Source organism: Aythya fuligula, chromosome 4, assembly GCF_009819795.1.
Source record: "Aythya fuligula isolate bAytFul2 chromosome 4, bAytFul2.pri, whole genome shotgun sequence".
Classification (NCBI taxonomy): Eukaryota; Metazoa; Chordata; class Aves; order Anseriformes; family Anatidae; genus Aythya; species Aythya fuligula.
Window position 1 is genome coordinate 67,300,489 of NC_045562.1, and position 17,573 is coordinate 67,318,061.

The following is a 17,573-nucleotide window of genomic DNA, read 5'->3' on the forward strand; positions in this document are numbered from 1 at the left end:
AAAGCATATATTAGCAAATATTACAACTTTTTAACAAACTCTCACACAAAACAACTTGAAATTTCCCTTTTGCACTGCATGGTCATTGTGTCTCTCTAGTTAAACATATCCTGCCCTCTAATCCAATACCTCAATATAAATAAAAACTAAGAATTTTCTCCTCTGACACCTGTTTAAAAGCTAGGAGGAGTGGAAAAGAGGTGGCAAGGAGAGGACATCAGCAGCTTTCAAAGTACAAGAGGCTAAGCAAGTGGGAGAGTTTTGCTGGGTATTCAAGGCTCCTAGGCAACAACACAGGGAGCTGGGAACAGGAATCCAGAAAGGGAAGAAAGGAGAAAGAAAAACTGTGAAGGCTAATGCCAGCTTCACAAGGTCTTGCCAATTTAATCATTTAAAGGACAACACATTACAGTTTGTGATCTCGAGGGGAAACTAAATGGGATGAAGCTCATCGGCCAGAGAGTTTGCATGCTGTGTGGAAGAGCAGGAAGAGAGGGAGAGGTAAGCTGTAAAAAGGGGAGCTAATCTAAAATGTTGAAAATCTGCTACTCTATCAAGCCCAAACATCGACATTTATATAAGGATGTTTTCAAACACTTTCAAAACTGTTCCACAAAGAAAGATAATTTCACAAGGCAGTGCACAAGCACAAGAGTGAAATCGTTTTTTTTTTAAATGTTTAAGGGGAAAAAAAAAATAAAAAAGGTACTTGCAAGTCACATACAAAGTATTAAGAGCTCTAAAAAAAAGTCACTGATATGTAATCACTTCGACAGAAATTTTCTCCTTCTGACTGGGTGGCAACTGGCCACCCTGTTCAAGAGTCAATTCCCCACATTAGCCTTTTTATCTCCTAAAAAGTCCAATCAATCAGGTTCTTTTAACAGAACTTTGTCTATGAGTGCCTGTACAAGTGTCAATTGGAGTATTTATTTCTAATTAAACATCTCTGAAAACTACATAACAAAAGAAGGATGCTGATATTCACAGATTTTGAAAGACAAAGGAACACCACTTCAGTTAGGCCTCAAAGAGGCCTCAGTTTAGGGAGTTCGATTAATACAGAATTTACTACATTCTGTGTGTAACAAACCTTTAACTATTGCCACTATAAAATCATCTCATTTGTATTTGTTCTACTCCTATTTCCAGCTATGGAAGCTTTTAAAAACTCTCTCTGCTTTTAGATTTGACTCTTTGGCTTTGTATGGTAAAGTGCATAATAAGCATTTTAGTGCTGATCCCAGATGCACAGAGTTCATAAAATTTGAAACTTCTGTGGATATTCAAAACATGACAAATTTACTCTTGGATATAAAACAACAGAAGGGTCAAGCCAAAGCAGGAGTTCATCTTTACAAAACCACGCAGTTTTAAGATTTCAGGAGAAGTTATAGGAAACACAGATGGCACAGTAATCTCTTGTAGTCAGTGCAAAACTATCAAGTAATGCTGCAAGTCTTGGGGAAGGAAGAACAAAGAAATAGATACAAATATTATTCTGCTATCACTATAAATCTCAAACCCTGCTATGCTGCAGCTGTGTACTGCGTACAGTTTTGGGTGCCACAGTTTAAGAAGGACATAAAATTATCAGAGAGCATCCAAAGGAGGGTTACAAAGATGGGGAAGGGGCTAGAGGGGATGATGTATGAGGAGCAGCTGAGGTCCCTTGGTGTGTTCAGCCCAGAGCAGAGCAGGCTGAGGGGAGGCCTCATGGCGGCCTGCAGCTCCCTCACGAGGGGAGCGGAGGGGCAGGCGCTGAGCTCTGCGCTCTGGGGACAGCGACAGGACCCGAGGGAACAGCATGGAGCTGGGACAGGGGAGGGGCAGGCTGGGGGTTAGGGAAAGGTTCTGCACCCAGAGGGTGGTTGGGGACTGGGACAGGCTCCCCAGGGCAGCGGTCACGGCACCAAGCTGCTGGAGTTCCAGAAGCATTTGGACAACGCTCACAGACATATGGTTGAATTTTTGGGTGGTCCTTTGGGGACCCAGGAGTTGGACTTGATGATCCTTGTGGGTCCCTTCCAACTTGGGATATTCTGTGATTCTTAATCTTCCTCTGATGCCCCCTATCATCCATCACCCTCCATTCTCCTGATTTTGTGTCCTGGTAGTTGGGTGTCCCTGCACTACAGCGAGGCAAAGCAGGCAAGACTGTAGGCCATGACTTTCCTTCATCCCTCCTTCTATCAGCCAGCATCAAATGTTCCTCTGCCTAAAAAGCAACGGTGCTGAGTTGCAGGACTTATAAAGAGAGGGTCTGTGGGGCCTGAGAACAGGATGCATTAAATAATACGGTATGTTGGGTTTGGATCTCTCGTATCCTCAAAGGCATAAAAGAATCTGGGAGGGAAATAAGAAGAGAGCTTGATGTGGTCCAGTCCCCTGGACCATAACAGAAAAAGACACAGAAAGCCCCAGGGTATAGGTAGGCATGCTGAGAGAAAAGGCTCCATATGATATGGGGGGGGGGGGGAGAATGAATTAACACCCTTCAGGGTGCGCTGCTGCCACCATTATGGATTGACATCACCTCATAAAATCAAATTAGATGGTGACAGGCTAATTAAAAGAGGCCTAGCATCATTCAGACATCACAGACAGCTTTCCACAAGCTTTAATGACACTACAATTCTGGCTTTGGGGTTGTTGTTTTTCTTTGGGGGTGTGGGGAGAAGAGGCAGCAGTGTGACAAAAGATTAAAACAATATTAATCACCATTACTGGTCCATGGATTTGATCACGTTTAATCTTAACTCTTTAATAATGACATTTCACTACCCTCTAACCATTACAGCAGCATCTTTGATGGCAGTTAGGCCCATGCTATAACCAAGACACCGAAAAGAGGCCGTCCTGTCACACCAGAGCACCAAGTACATAAAACCTGTTGCTTGTCTCATTGCTAAGGACACCAGGCACAGAACAGCGACCATCCAAATCATGGCGCTATCCCTACTCTCTTTAAAAATAAATAAATAAATTGATGATACTAATGCCGATGGAAAAGTAAGATCATTTTTTCAGTATAACCAGATAACAGTTTATTGTATGAGCTAGAAGCCTATATCGGTTGGAAACTGAAAGGGAGCAGAAAGGCCTGAGGATATCAAGGGAAAACACAAAGAAAATTTCAAGTAGATACAGAATAACTGGTTCCAAATTATCATAAACATTACCTAGGAACATTAAGGAACTACGGCCCAATGCTCAGTAACAACCAAAAAGGCAAATAAGGGATCATCAGAAAAGGAAAAGAAAACAATAAATCAGCTTTATATTCATAAATACATACCAACACATTTTCAAAATTGCTTATAGTTCCGGTTAACTGATCTCAAAAATAATACAGTAGAAATAAGGGATGAAGATTACAATTCTGTAAAAACTTCTGTATGGGAAGAGACAAAGCTAACTTCCACCTCGAAAATTCGTGATTGGTGGGTGAGATTTAAGAGAAAATTACATGACTAGAGATAAATAAATAAATAGGGAATTAGATTGTTCAGTATTTCTCATGACAGATATTAGAAGGTATGAAACAAAATCATATTGGAAAATACAACTATGCACTGTCTACTTTCCATTCTATTAAACTGTGAAATATGTCAGGTGAAATATATCAGGAATGCCAAAGGCACAACTGAGTTTAAGAAACAACAAATTCAAGAGAAAAGGCTTACAAAGGTTATTAAACACAATGCTGTGGATTCAGTCTCCACATGAGGAAAGCCTCTCAATCACATGTTGCTGAAAATTAGGATACATTTTCCATGTTTTTCTAAGCAGCTGCTCCTCGGCAGTGTCTAAAATAGGATATTGACCTCAGTATTGGATATCTCATCTGATAGATAGGGATGTTCTTACTGACCTGTTCTTACAAAACAAATATTAACCAGCAGTGCCATATGGCTACAAAAAAAGTAAATACTATGAAGAGGTATTATATGAGGTATTTACAATAGAGATTGGAAAATGTACACTACAATTACACGAAACCGTTATCAGGAAATTGGTGTGAAATTTTGGTCACCCGTCTCCCAGAATGAATTTAAACTAGAATAGTTTCTGAAAAGGGCTACTAAAATTATCAGAAGAAAGAAACATTAATTCACAGAACTGAGAGACTTAGCATTCCCCATCCAATAAAATGAAAGCTCAAAGAGAATATAACTCCTATGCAAGACTTCAGGCTGGAAGATAAACCAAAGTTTCTAACATCATAATAGTGATGTCCTGGAATAATTTTCCTGCAGAAGTCGAGGAGCAAACACAAATTTTTCAAAGGTAGATCTGCTAAGTGTATGGGAAGAATGATAACACAACTACCTTAAAGAGCCAGAATTTGGTTTGATGATGCAGAATATCTTCTCTGATACTCTCTTTGCAAATTTGTCTTAATTGCCATTTTAATGATGGAATGAATTTTCAAGCCTTTCTCTTTAAGATTAATTTCTTCATGTTTTTAAACACTTCAGGTGGGTTTTAAAGATTCCATATTTGTTTCTGTTAATTAAAGATCTTTATTCTACATAATAAACACAAGTTTGGATTTCTGTTTTTTTTTCTTTTTGAAGGTAACAGCACTTAGCCTACAGACTAATTTTATAAACTCTATATTAAAGCTTCTATGCTAAAAACTTAAAATAAAGCCATTTTCAAATAATCTTCAATTCATTCTGTGCTAATTATTTTCCTGCACTATTCTCATATTTCTCTTTGTTTCTTAAGATGCCGTCTTCCCTTGTGGCTTCACAACTCAAATTCAGAAATCCTTAAATACCCTCTCCCCTTAATTTGAAATGAGATTTCTACAAAGTCAACATTGCTCTGAAGACACTTATTCTTCAGATTTTATTTGATTTCCTTTTCAGAGAAAAGCACCTAGCGTTATTGCAAATCTTTATACATTTTAAAGATCCTTGAATTGGCCATTATTAAAAATCATTATTTTAAAAGATTACAATACAAATGGAAAGCTGCAGGAAATTTCTAAATATTCAATTGTTTTTAAATTTTCGAACGGCAAAGTATATCAGAGCTCCTATTGCACACGGATACCTCTGAGCAGATAATTCATATCAGCACATTCTCTGATCTAGCTTGGTATTTGGGATTTCAGTTGTGTTGTCTTTAAGGTATATAATGTATATCTCAGATCAAATTCCAAAGTTTTACATTAAATTGTACTTCATAAGAATAGCAATCCATCTGCCATTAATTCAACTTTATAAACAGCTGGAGTGGAACAACTTAAGTGAGAGAGCGAACAGAACTGTAGAGGAAAGGGAAAAAAAAACACATGTAATTATACAACAAAAAAACAAATATGGGAACCACAAAGCTTTGCCAACATTGTCTTTGCCTCTCAAATATCTGCCTCTCAGTTAGTTCACCACCCAGTTACCAACATTAAAAACTGTAGTTCTTGGATTTGAAGTAATTTTTTTAAAAAATCATCAAAATATAAAATCTTTCTATTCTTAACTTGAACAGAGTATCTTTTTAAGTTTTACTCACCTAGAAGTCAAAGAGCAGTTCTAAAGTACAGATAAATTTCGGATCAAAACAGAGTAACAGTAAAAGCTAACCCAGAAAATACATTAGCAGGCAAAGATGTATTAGTGAACTCCAGGACAGGTATTGCTACCTGTCTTCTAAGTTCTTACAATATTCTCAGTAACTTAAGTCATGATGGTTACAAAGCAGTTGATATATTTTGGGGGTTAAAAAAAAAAAAAAATGTAATACTATTGTTCAGTGAGTCTCAGACAATGAATTTATCTATCTTTCCTTCCTCTAAGATCCACAAATATCATTAATTCATAAATTGATACTCCTCACAAGCACAATCTGTAGCATTCTTAAGGTAGAAGTCTTACAACGAATGTGAAGCAGAAAAGGGTTTCTAAAAAGCAATACTCAAAATTTTAAAAGCCTTTTTAATACATGTACCTCTGTCGCTACTCACTTGGAATACACCTAGTACCCAAATAGCAGTTATTAAGCTCTGGTTGCAAAACCACTTGTGCTCTCAAATGTTATGTTTGCCTGCACAACATTAAAACAAACTTGCGAGAGGTCACTGCCTAGGTCTCTGTCCTCACAGAGAGAAAACTCAAAGTCTAAACTGACTGTTATAAGGCTTTCAACTAGTGGAAAAAAAAAAAAAAAAAAAAAAAAAAAAGTATTTTCCCAGTAAAATTTAATTTAAAACAGTAACAGTTAGACATATTTTTGGCCAGGCCCTAGCCCGAAATCAGAGAGTGAGAGCTGAACAAAATCAAACGCATTAGATTAATTTAGTCTAGAGGGGACAACATGTTTCCCTGTTCAGCAATTCCTCAAGTCCCTTGCCAATCCTAACATCCTCTGATGTTTTCATACTTCTTATGGCGCTTTTCTTTTGTGTAACCCAAAACTGCGCTGAAGGATCGGTAGGTGGAATGCTGAAGGTGGAAACAACAAGGCAATGGCAACAGAAGCAGCACACTGCAAAAGGAGTAACAAATAGGAGAGCAGGAATTATTCCATTCCCACTGAAACCACAATGAGACTCTTCATCTGCTACTCTTGGAGACCTCATTAAACCACACGCCCCTACCCAGTATCATCCTTACAGTAATTCAGGCGCTTCTCCCTACCAGAAATCTTCCTCAGTCATGCTGAGATTCAAAGCCTCCCACTACTTGCTTTAGATTAAGAGGCTTCTAAAAGCCTACAGGAGTCAATTAGTCCCCCAAAGTCTCACAGGATGCTTCAGTAGAAATGTGCTCATGTGAAACTTTTAAGGAACACGGGAAACATGAAGTTCAGTGCAGGAAACGATTGTAGAGGTGCATGGGAGCAAAGATACCAAAAGAAATCTAAATCAGAAGAGGTGGAATAGAACTGAGATTTCCTAGATGAACTCCCAAATCTCCTCTTCCATGTATAACAACCAGTTTAAAAAATAGGGATTAGAAAAAAAAATAAATAAATACAGGCATTATTAGAGTATATACATTCAATAATTTAAGGATAAAATCTTTACAATAACATTATAAAGCAAAAGAAAAAACAAGAACAACAAAAGCCATGCTACCTAGTGATATTTAATCAAATTAGGCAATTTGAATTTTTTCTCCTATTTGTATTTATATTGAACTTTAAAAGGCTTTGTAGCCATATAACACTTATTAGCATTAAAAAAAAAACTTGTGTTTTTGCAAATTATCACAAAATTAACATCAATTCTAATTCAATAGCTGAAAAAAAAATCATTAAGGGACTACAACACCAAAGGGAAAATAAAGCTGAGAAAACTCATTTATGTCCTTGCAACCCGAAGTCAGAAACATCATATATATTCCTACCCAGAAGATAAACTTACCCAGTTCTGCAAGTGTAACCTCAAGTGGCTATACAGAGCTTTCTTACACCTACACTTGTGCTTTGTACAATTCACAGTTATTTTATAGGTGCAGCTATAAAAGAGTTTATGCCTTTCTTTTTCCCAACTAGCACCGTACAGGACAGCATATTTTGCTGTGCAGCATGCTCTGATCACCACTGTTTAGCTGCATAGCAATTCTGCTGGATCCAAATTGCACCCAGGGACTTGTGTCCTTTCCCCAGAGTGTAACGAGAGCGCACAATGACAGCTCCAAGGAAGACAGCATGCAATATGGATGTGCAGAGTCCAGCTCAAAAAACTCTAGCCTTGGTTATCTTTTTGCCTTCTGGTGGTTTCTGGACATTCCCACTTGTAGGATATATTATCCTTCAATACTAATGTAAAAGACAAAAAAAAAAAAAAGCACCCAATTAAAAAGCAATTTAAAGGCTGCTCTGACAAATTAAACATTAGATTCAGATTAGATTCAGCCACTAGGTTATAAAAATATGAACAGAATCCCACGTGGCCACTTTATACACTTCATTCTAGTAGGCTGCATCCCTGCCCATGGCAGGGGGGTGGAACTGGATGGTCTCCAAGGTCCCTTCCAGCCCCAGTCATCCTATGATTCTACGATTCCGTGGCTGGAATGTGTCTGAGCAGGCTGTGTAAAATCAATCCTTATCCCTTAAAAAGATCACAATATGGTGAGGATGTATAGTTTTCTAGAATATAGCATCTAACCCATCAGAACAATGTTTTGGAATAGACAGCCTTACCCTTCTCTCCGCACAAACCAAAAAAAAAAAAAAAAAAAAAAAAAAAGTCTGAATTTCTGGATATCATTCCATAACATAGTGTTCCCTGACTATTTTCATTAAGGTGAGAACACGTTACTACTCCATCTCTATGAATTATTCTGAATAACACTAAGTGTTTGCGACTCATGCCAGAAAATGATTTCAAGACCTTCATGAGTATTCCTCATTTGTTTCAATAGCCTTCAATAATACCAATGAAAAATTAAAATGCAGAAGAGGCTCTGTTGCCTCAATGAGACTAAAGGCTAAAGCCACGTACGAACATTTTAAACGTCTCTTTTGCAAACAAATTTATTGTTAATCAAAGAATAGAATACTTGTTTTACTAGAAAATGCACTTAAAAGGGAAGAGTAAACAAAGTATTTTATGTTGGAACATATATTCTGGTATATGCTGGTCCGAGTGATACAGCAGGTGATTTACTATTTCAGTTCACCCACATATAGAACATCTTTCCTTTTAAAGTGTAAATTTTTCAATGTGATTCTCATTAGTATGTTCTTGACTTCCAGAAAATGTTTCAAGAATTTAAAAAAAAAATTTGTGAGTTTTAATCCTCAAAAAAATCCCATCCATATGACAATCACGGACAACATGGCAGTCACAAAGTTGTTGCAGAGACCCTCGAGGAGTTTCCCCAGCATCCCTTGGCAGCTGGTGCAGTACCTGCAGCTGAAGCTCTCCAGTTCCCAAAGAGTGCTTGGGACCCACGTTCACAACACACATGGTGCAGGGACTGTGTCTAGAAGGACCTTTTCCTTGGCCCATCAGCAAACCTCTTGGCAAGCAGACCATGAACTCAATGCTAGGGTGGGTGCTGCTTACAAATGAAGCGTTTCTGTTTGCATAATTTCTATTTGTTTGTGTTTTTTTGTTTGGTTGGTTGGTTGGTTTGTGTTTTTTGGAAAAGCATGAAACACCTTGTGTTTAAGATCATTTGATATTCAATACATTACTGCAGGTCTGGAAAACACTGGGTTGCAGTCAATTTATCTTAAAAATATTTAAGAAAAAATAAACTAGTGTGCATAATTAGGTACTTATCAGTTTTAGGATGTTTGTGAAAGTTACTGGCTTCACCATGAAAGAAAAGCAATAAAAACGAATCTTTTCAACACCAAAACCAAAATGTTCTAAAGTTTTGTGTTTTAGCCCCCCCAAAAAATCTATGGTCAAGCATCACAGCAATGCAAAGATTTTGTCTCTAACGGTTTGAAACAACTAATGAATCCATACTGTCACTCACTTCACATAGAGAGCAACAGTTGGATATTTTTAATCAGGTGAAAATTTTCCTTTTTTCCATAAATAGATGAGGGTAACATGATGGAGACTTGAATCAATTATATAAGCTGATGAAAGAACAATAATTCTTGAAGACTAATTTGGAGCATGAGGTTCTGTCTTCCCCTGGAGTCAGCAAATGTTTCAAACACAACTCCTTGCCATTAATTCTTTTAATGTAGCACTGATGACCTCCACTTCACTAGAATCCCAGTTATCAACTGCAGTCTCCCATAAGATTAGTTCCCTCACCAGGAGAACGTGTATGTGGCAAAGGGAACAGTGTCTAATTATACTGGATATTTCTTCCACACAGTTTTATTACTATTATTATTATCTTAAGTCTTTTTGCTTTGGTTTATAGAAGCCCAACGGTAGTCAAAACAAGTAGATAGGGCAGTAATGTGGAATAAAATCTGAACTATGGTTTACTGGCAGCGTATTAGATTTGTGACCTAATAATGGGCACTAAAATGACTATCCTTTAATATAGGTTTAATACCGCTTCTACTGAGATGTTTGCCAGAGTGTATTTTCATGACACTAAAATTACCTTCTTTTGTTAAAAGTTTATAGCAAGTCTTAGACTAATGATTAGACCACATATCTATAAAAATAGATATCACTAAAATGATGACAGTGGCAAGCCAGCCTTCTTAAAAAAAAAAAAAGAAGCAATCAGACTGAAGATCCAGACTGTTTCCATTCTTTTGCTGCTGGAGGTCAGAAGGAACTGCAGTTGCTAGAATGTCATGTCTCCTTTTATTGCAATGCCACGACAACATTTGGAAACAATGAAAAGACAAGAAGAAATGTGAGAAAGCTCTAATAGACAACGCTTCCAGCAGAAGTACGACTCCAGAGCTGCACTCAATTAAACAGGAATACACAAAGTCTCTAAAAAGGAAAGGGAGCCATATTATTTTCTTCATCTGAAATGCTGTAAAATGATAATAATATAATAATATAAATTTAAGTTTCAGTACGGAGATGTCATGGACTTAAATACCATAGGGTTGGAGTAGTATTTTGGTTTTTAGGAACCAGTACCAACATTTTCTTACCTTTTTATCTTCTTTAGACTTCCTAACACTGTGCGGAGGGCCAAATTTGTTTTGCATGCAAAACATCTTCTTGGACCATTCATTTTTATGAGATTTTAACTGCGGCTGACCAAAGCTGCCATCGACTCTGTATCTGTCAGCTGGAATCTTACTCATTGGAGGGGGGAGAGTCCCGCAGTTCACACTTGACCAGCCGTCTGTAGAATCAGTGTAAGACTCCTGGTCGCTAGCATTTCCGTGCTGCCACTCTTGTAAAACGTGCACGGGCAACCACCTTTGATTGCCCACGCCTGCAGCGCTTTTCTTTGATGGGGGTACTGAATTTCGGGAGGAAACCAGTGGAACTTCGATACGGGCAGAAGGACATAAGTGCTTGTTTAAATTTTGGGACTTATCATTCTGAATTACTTCTAAAGGAATGTTTCCTTCCTGTTCGTGACAGAAGCCATTCCAATGGGAAGCAGACTGATTTTGTCCCCTTCCAACCGGATTTTCCCATATGCTGTTGGGAATATGTTTACTTGGATTGCTCCCCAAATCAACCACCAGAACTCTGTTATTCTTTTCTTCTTGATTAAAATTCCCAATTCCGCTATCACTGTTACTACTTGTGCTGTTATTCTGATGAGCATCTGCATCACCATCAAGAAAAGCCCGTGCACGCATTCCCTCAATCAATTCCCCCATATCCCTGTACAGGACAGAAATAAACTGAAGAACAGGTAGAGATGATGTTGGAAACTCCAGACAGCCATTTGTGTCTGGATCTGCTGTACATTCCAGTCCAAAACGTCTTGCTATGCCCTGATGAATTTTATGATGAAATAAGTCTGGATCCACCATAAAGACATGGCAAGATGTCCTCAGAACCCCTTCATCTTCCTGAGCCAAGCTCGCATCGTCATTTGTCTGCATTGTAACTAATCCAAAGAATCTTCTATCGTCGGGGCAAACAGCGCTGAATGCCAGTTTCTCCGCAGGGTATTCTGCCACCACACCTGATTTGTCACTGCAGAGCTGAATACAGTCGTGCATTATCTTCATCATCACTAACGAATGGATTTTTTGTTCCGCCCGTAGACGCCTCATGCACCCACGAATAGCCTGCAAACTCTCATTTTCCAAATTTGAGGTTGTTGAAGGAAGTTCGATTGAGCCTAGGTAGCCTACAATCATGGCAACGTTTAAAATGCTTGCATCTAGTCCAAAGTCTTCTGCACTCTCCAGTCCAATTCTAAAAACCGAATCATCATTCGGGACCTTGGACATTTCTTCCTTTGACAGTAGGTTTGGATTGCTTAGACTTTCATTTCCAGTTTCATATTTAATAGCAGCAGAATCTGAAAATGATCTTTGTTTTGGTGTGGAATTATCGGAGTTACCAGCACAAAGACTAGGATTCTCGAAGATCATGTTGAAAATGCCACCAGACTGCATTTCTTCAACAACTTTCTCTGCTCTGTTTATGCCTAGAGCTTTAGAGTCAGGTTTAGGCTTCAGCCACCCCTTTCCATCATAAAAGCCAACTTCTTCATCACTTGAACATGAATCTATATGACTAATCCCTTCAGCAATGACCATGTGGAGGACTCCAGAACATTTTCCAATAAGTTTCACTACATCTTCATGAGAGGCCTTTTTCACATTAATTTCGTTAACAGCAAATATCTGATCTCCTGCTTTAAGTCCAACATAATCAGCAGGGCTTCCTTTCATAACACAACTAAGAACACATGGAGCTTGTCCAGAAAGGGTAAACCCATAGCCTGCTCTTCCTCTAGCAACTTCCACACTCCTTATTCGAGGAGGGGCATGCATATTGAGTCGACGTTTGACTGTTTCCCCTGGTCTATACATGTTGGGTTTTTTTCCTGAGACAGGAAAACTTTTAAATAGTCCGGGATCTTGTCATGTTTCACAGTATCACTCCTTCATCTGATGAAGCCCTAAAGAAAGAAAAAGACGTTAATTCTCAATCATATTTCAGTTTTTTAGCACCCAAGATTCACTTTACTACTCAGAACCACTGCTAGTGAATTCTACCAAAAATTATTGCAACAGGATTAACACAGCACTCAAAACAGTTTGAAAGAACAGTCATCATTTTATTAATGACAAAGCAGTAGCAAATGCAAATAAAGCGGTTGTCCAAAATGACAAAGTAATTTAACAGCAAAACTAAGAACAGGATCTAAGTCTTCAGATGTACAGCCCGGCAATCTTACACTATGTCACGTTATGTCTTCCCCAAGGCATTTTACCTACTATTCAGATAACTTCTGTCTTACTGCACCACTGGCATACCACCATGTTACAGCACAATGCAAATCCTGGATGAAGCTCATCTGCCCTTTCCCAGGCATCTTAAAGTTAAGTAATATCTACTTACCACCCCTCCTATATATTCAAGGTAGAGAAACAAGTACCTAATGCCCCCATCTAAAATAGCTAATGCCTGGCTCATTGTAAAGGCAACCTGAAGTATCTCAGACTTCGCCATTCGCACATGTATTCCATTTGCATATATAGCAATAAATGGGCATTCAATCATATAGAGACCAAAGGGAACTGAAATCAGATTTACTGTTATACCAATCAATAAATTTACTCAAAAATAACTTCTCAGAAAGCAAACACTATAAAAATTGCATTTCAGTCATTCCAACATCCATATGTTTTAGTTTAGATAAAAGCTTCCAAAAAAAAAAGAAGAAAAAAGAAGGAACTCCAAATGCTGCCAGTATTAATCTAGTCAGCAGCAGATTCATGACTCTAATTGAGATAAAGCAACTTTATAGGAACAGCAAGAAAAGGTAGGCTTCATTACATTTTGGTGTTGACACTGCAGTTTGGATGTCTCATCCAAATTATACCCAGGTAAGTTCCATTGTTTTAGAAAGGCAGTCAAACCTAAGCAGGTTTGACTTTACTTTGGGGGTTTAGTCTGTATTTTCTTGAACAAAGGGACATCAGATTTTACAGTCTCCATGGAGCAGCTGCAATTGGTAACGTAGTATTGTTTCTGCAAATTGTTTTAATATAGCAATTATCTAGTTTCAATAACTAGAGTTCCTCCGTAATTTGAGAAAATAACTTAGATTTACAAAGTAATGAAACTTCACACTTAACCTTTAGATGGAAATCATAACACAAGAAATGCTTTGGAAACATTTAACCAGGCTCACACATTGCTGTAAAAGACCCCTGTCAACTCACATCCAGTCTTGTGTCTCAATAAGAAGTCTGCCTTTTCCTGTTGAGGCTAAACTTACAACCTCAGAGACCGCTGCGCCTTCAGCTCTCTACAAATAGGTCTGGCACTTTCTGAGGGTACTCATTAAATGTCAGTGAACCTGTGCAAGATATACTTCTTCAACAACAACAAAAGCAACTGACTGTAACAACAAATGCCTAACAGTAAATAAATATCTGCTAACTAGGAGTATGGGTATATACACATTTTAATTCATCTTTGAATGAACATTTCTGTTCTCCATTGTCTGGAAAATACCCTAATGCATCCCTTGGGTGCCCCCCAACACTGTGCTGCTAAACCAGTTAACAGAAAGCACCATGATTTCTGGCACTAAAAAGTGTGGTACTAGCTTGCAAGAGGAAAGGAAACAATTAGAAGAGTATTAGATTATTTATAATCTGATCAAAAAATATAAAAAGCAGGAGTCGCAAAAAAAAAAAAAAAAAATTTGTACTGTAACACTGAGGTAGCTGATACAAAAAAAAAAAAGGTCTTTCAACTATCTTAGCTATCTTTCTAATCAATAACAATTAATCCTAAATACGACTTAAAAAATAAAACTTGATGGAAACATAGTTAGGCTGCTCTTGGGAGGAAGCAAACTGTCCTACCTCACCATCCTGCACTTGCTGTGAGGACTCCATCTAACTCTATTCCAGAGTCGATTTATCTCCTTGCCTTCCTAACCTCTGCCCCTTACACATCAAGCATTTATTGCAGGGGATAACGGCTGATAAGGGAATGTCATTCCAAAACCTACAATGACCATAAAAACAAAACAGGAGGCTGCTTACACCACCTTACTTGTCTCTAGTGACGAGGTCCCAGAGCTGTGAAGACTTATAGCTATAATTTATTTGTGTAATTCCGTGTGGGTAAAATTAAGAGTGAGAAGTCCTTTATTCTCAAATCTTAATACATATATAATATATACAGACATACATACAGACACTTAAAGACACTTAAAAGAAAAAAAAATGTTTACATCACTGGAAAAGCTATCACTTCTTCACCTCAGCAGCTGAATATTATTGTGCATTATTTGCGGCTATTACAGCCATGAGAAATAACTGCTCACAGAATTTATCTAAGAAACTTGAGGACAAAGGACCAATGTGGCTCTTCTGCAAGAACCCTCAGCACTGAAATATGCTTTACTACAACAATGGCACGACAGACAAATGGAAAATTTTCAAAAATAATGTTTTTCATAAGCAGGGAGATGCCAAGAGTGGAGGGTTGTGTTACAAACTGTTAACAAATGCGTTATAAAATATATGCATCTTACAGCCTGATTAAAAAGCTGAGTTTTCTAATTGCCTAAGTTTTCTTTTTTATTTCTTTGCAGACTTGAAACCTGGAGCTAGAGAGATATGGCACAAAATTGGCACAAACTTCCATGGTTTCAAAGCAACCGCACCTGAATAATCTTCTACTGTAAGAGATTACAAAATGTGTAATGCACCCAGAGCGCTGATAGAAAGCTTTGTATGTCTGCATGTTTGCTAAAAGGTGAAATTGTTAGGGAACAATGTAACCTGTGTAACTTGTCACATGTAACCAAAGATAAAAGTGGGCTGTTGGTTTTCAGAACAATACTGAATCTCACCAAGACTAACACTAATATGCTGCTGTAATTCTAATAGTCATGGCACTGAATTTTATTACTTTGATAGCATAACCATGTTATGTGATTCAATCATATACAGTAGGTCAGAAAAATGCTTACACCATGATAAAACACATGGCCAAGCTTGCTTTGACTTTCTGCTACCACTAAGAATGTCAAAGTAAGCCTTAAGAGAAAAGAAAGTCTGTACAGTAGCAAAACACACTAATGAGTATCAGTCAGGAGGATATATGCATTTTAAATGAGAAAACAGGACTCAGCAAAAGAAAAGCTGAATAATTTGTAACACACAGTAACTAAAACTTATGCAAATGACATAGCTTAGTAAGTGCATTGAAATGTCACAAAGACACTGAAAATACGGAATTACTGCTATCATTTGAAAAACATTGAAAACAAAATTACTGCTATGATTTCAGAAAGCTTAGCAGAATTTGTACCAACACAGCTTAGTAACAGGACGCAGAACAAATAAGAGTTTAATAACTAAAAAAATATTTCAAAGGACATTTCAGACAGAAACACTAACCCATACAAATTAAGAGTTGTTCAAGTCTGTGAAATGACATAATTGGCCCATATACATCAGCTTTGTCGCAGAAGTACCAAACAAAACCAGCACACAATCTGATCTACCATTGAAACCATTTATTTTTGAGACAGAAAACACCAAAAATACCAGTTCCTGTTGAGCTGTACTTTATCCCCCAGACACTGAATTTCTTTATGTAATGTTTTTACATATCCATGCTAGCTTGACATTTCTTGAGCTCTCTCCTACAGAGGAAATACTAATTTGCTTACTTTCAAGGGAGAGAGGTGATTAGCTTCCTGCTCCTACTAACTCATAGCAACAAAGGAGCAAACAGAAACAGGAGATTTACTCCTAACTTAGCCTGCAACCTTAACGGTTACAGTGGGTACGTGAAAGCAGTTACGTGAAGGAGAACGTGGAAATTAAGACAACGCTGCTGACCACCAGCCCATTTTGTGAAGCCTTTGGGAACGCGCATTACTGCCGTAACCAAGTTAATGTGCTTTTTTTGGGGTGGTGGTGGGGTTTTTTTGAGAGGCAGAGAACTTGGCTTCATTTTGTTTCTCAATGGCGAGACTGTACAAGGATAAACTGTGCAAAGTAGAAACAGAGAGGAGAAAGACTGTTCCCTCACCCTTCACATGAGTCTTGGAGCACTGCAACACTCCTCGTTCAGCATCTCGCTCTACTCATTAACGCAAAACCGACTTTCACAAGCGATGCTACTACAAAGACCAAACGAAGCTGTAAAATTTGAATTCCACTCGCTATTAAAATGCGGTATGCGTTTATAGACAAGTTACACAAGAAATGTAACAGGACAAACTGTCGAAGACAGCTACCAGTTGTTCGGGAGCTTGGGCGGGACAGTTTTCATCCCCTATCAGCATTCCCCAATTGGCAAAACATACCATTATGGTTCCTGCGAGACCGCTCCGCCAGAAAGTCATTATTAAGCGCACCTAGCGCGATCATTCAAGAAACACCGACTTGAATCAGCAACAGCAGGCTGAAAAACATTTGTCCACGAAACCTCCCCTCACGGCGGAGCCAAGGTGCGGAGCGCCGGGAGCACGGCGCAGCTTTGCTGGGCGGCGTGACAAGCGAGGACAAAGTTTCCTAAAGCTGCTGTATAAACAGGCGCGCACTTACAATCCGGATTAGTTCGTTTGTTGTACTTAAGAAAGCGAAAAGATGTTGGTGGTGGCTGAGCTCCTTTTTTTTTTGTTTCCTTTTTGTGTCGCCCCCCCCCTCCTTTCTCCTCCTCCTCCCGCCCCAGCCCGGTCCCAAAAAGCCGGGCAGCAGGGCTGGGGGCTGCCCCGCCCGGCCCCCCTCACTCACCTCGGTCCCCTCAGGACTCCGGTCGCTCCGGGAGGCGCCACCTTCCCCCCCCGGTCACCGAGGAGACCGCCCCCGGGCTCCGCCGCCCCGCGCCGCGGCCACTGGCTGCTAGGAGCCGTCAGTCAGCGCGCTCACCCGGCACGGCCGGCGGGCGGCTTCCCGGACAGAGAGCGGGGAGAGACAATACCCGCCGCCGAGGAACTACAGCTCCCGGCGTGCCCTGCGAGCGGCCAGCTCCCTCAGACCGCAGGGAGCGGGCC

At 39.0% G+C, this 17,573-nt stretch overlaps 1 protein-coding gene across 1 annotated transcript in view; it reads right to left on the minus strand.

Moving 5' to 3' along the window:
* Window positions 1-17,366, minus strand: part of RGS12 (regulator of G protein signaling 12) — an 85,384-nt gene extending 68,018 nt beyond the window's left edge. Inside the window, 2 exon segments of the mRNA XM_032187266.1 lie at window positions 10,552-12,497; window positions 17,314-17,366. Of these exon segments, the coding sequence (XP_032043157.1) occupies window positions 10,552-12,408 (1,857 nt within the window). The 5' untranslated portion in view covers window positions 12,409-12,497; window positions 17,314-17,366.
* Between the last annotated feature and the right edge of the window lie 207 nt (window positions 17,367-17,573).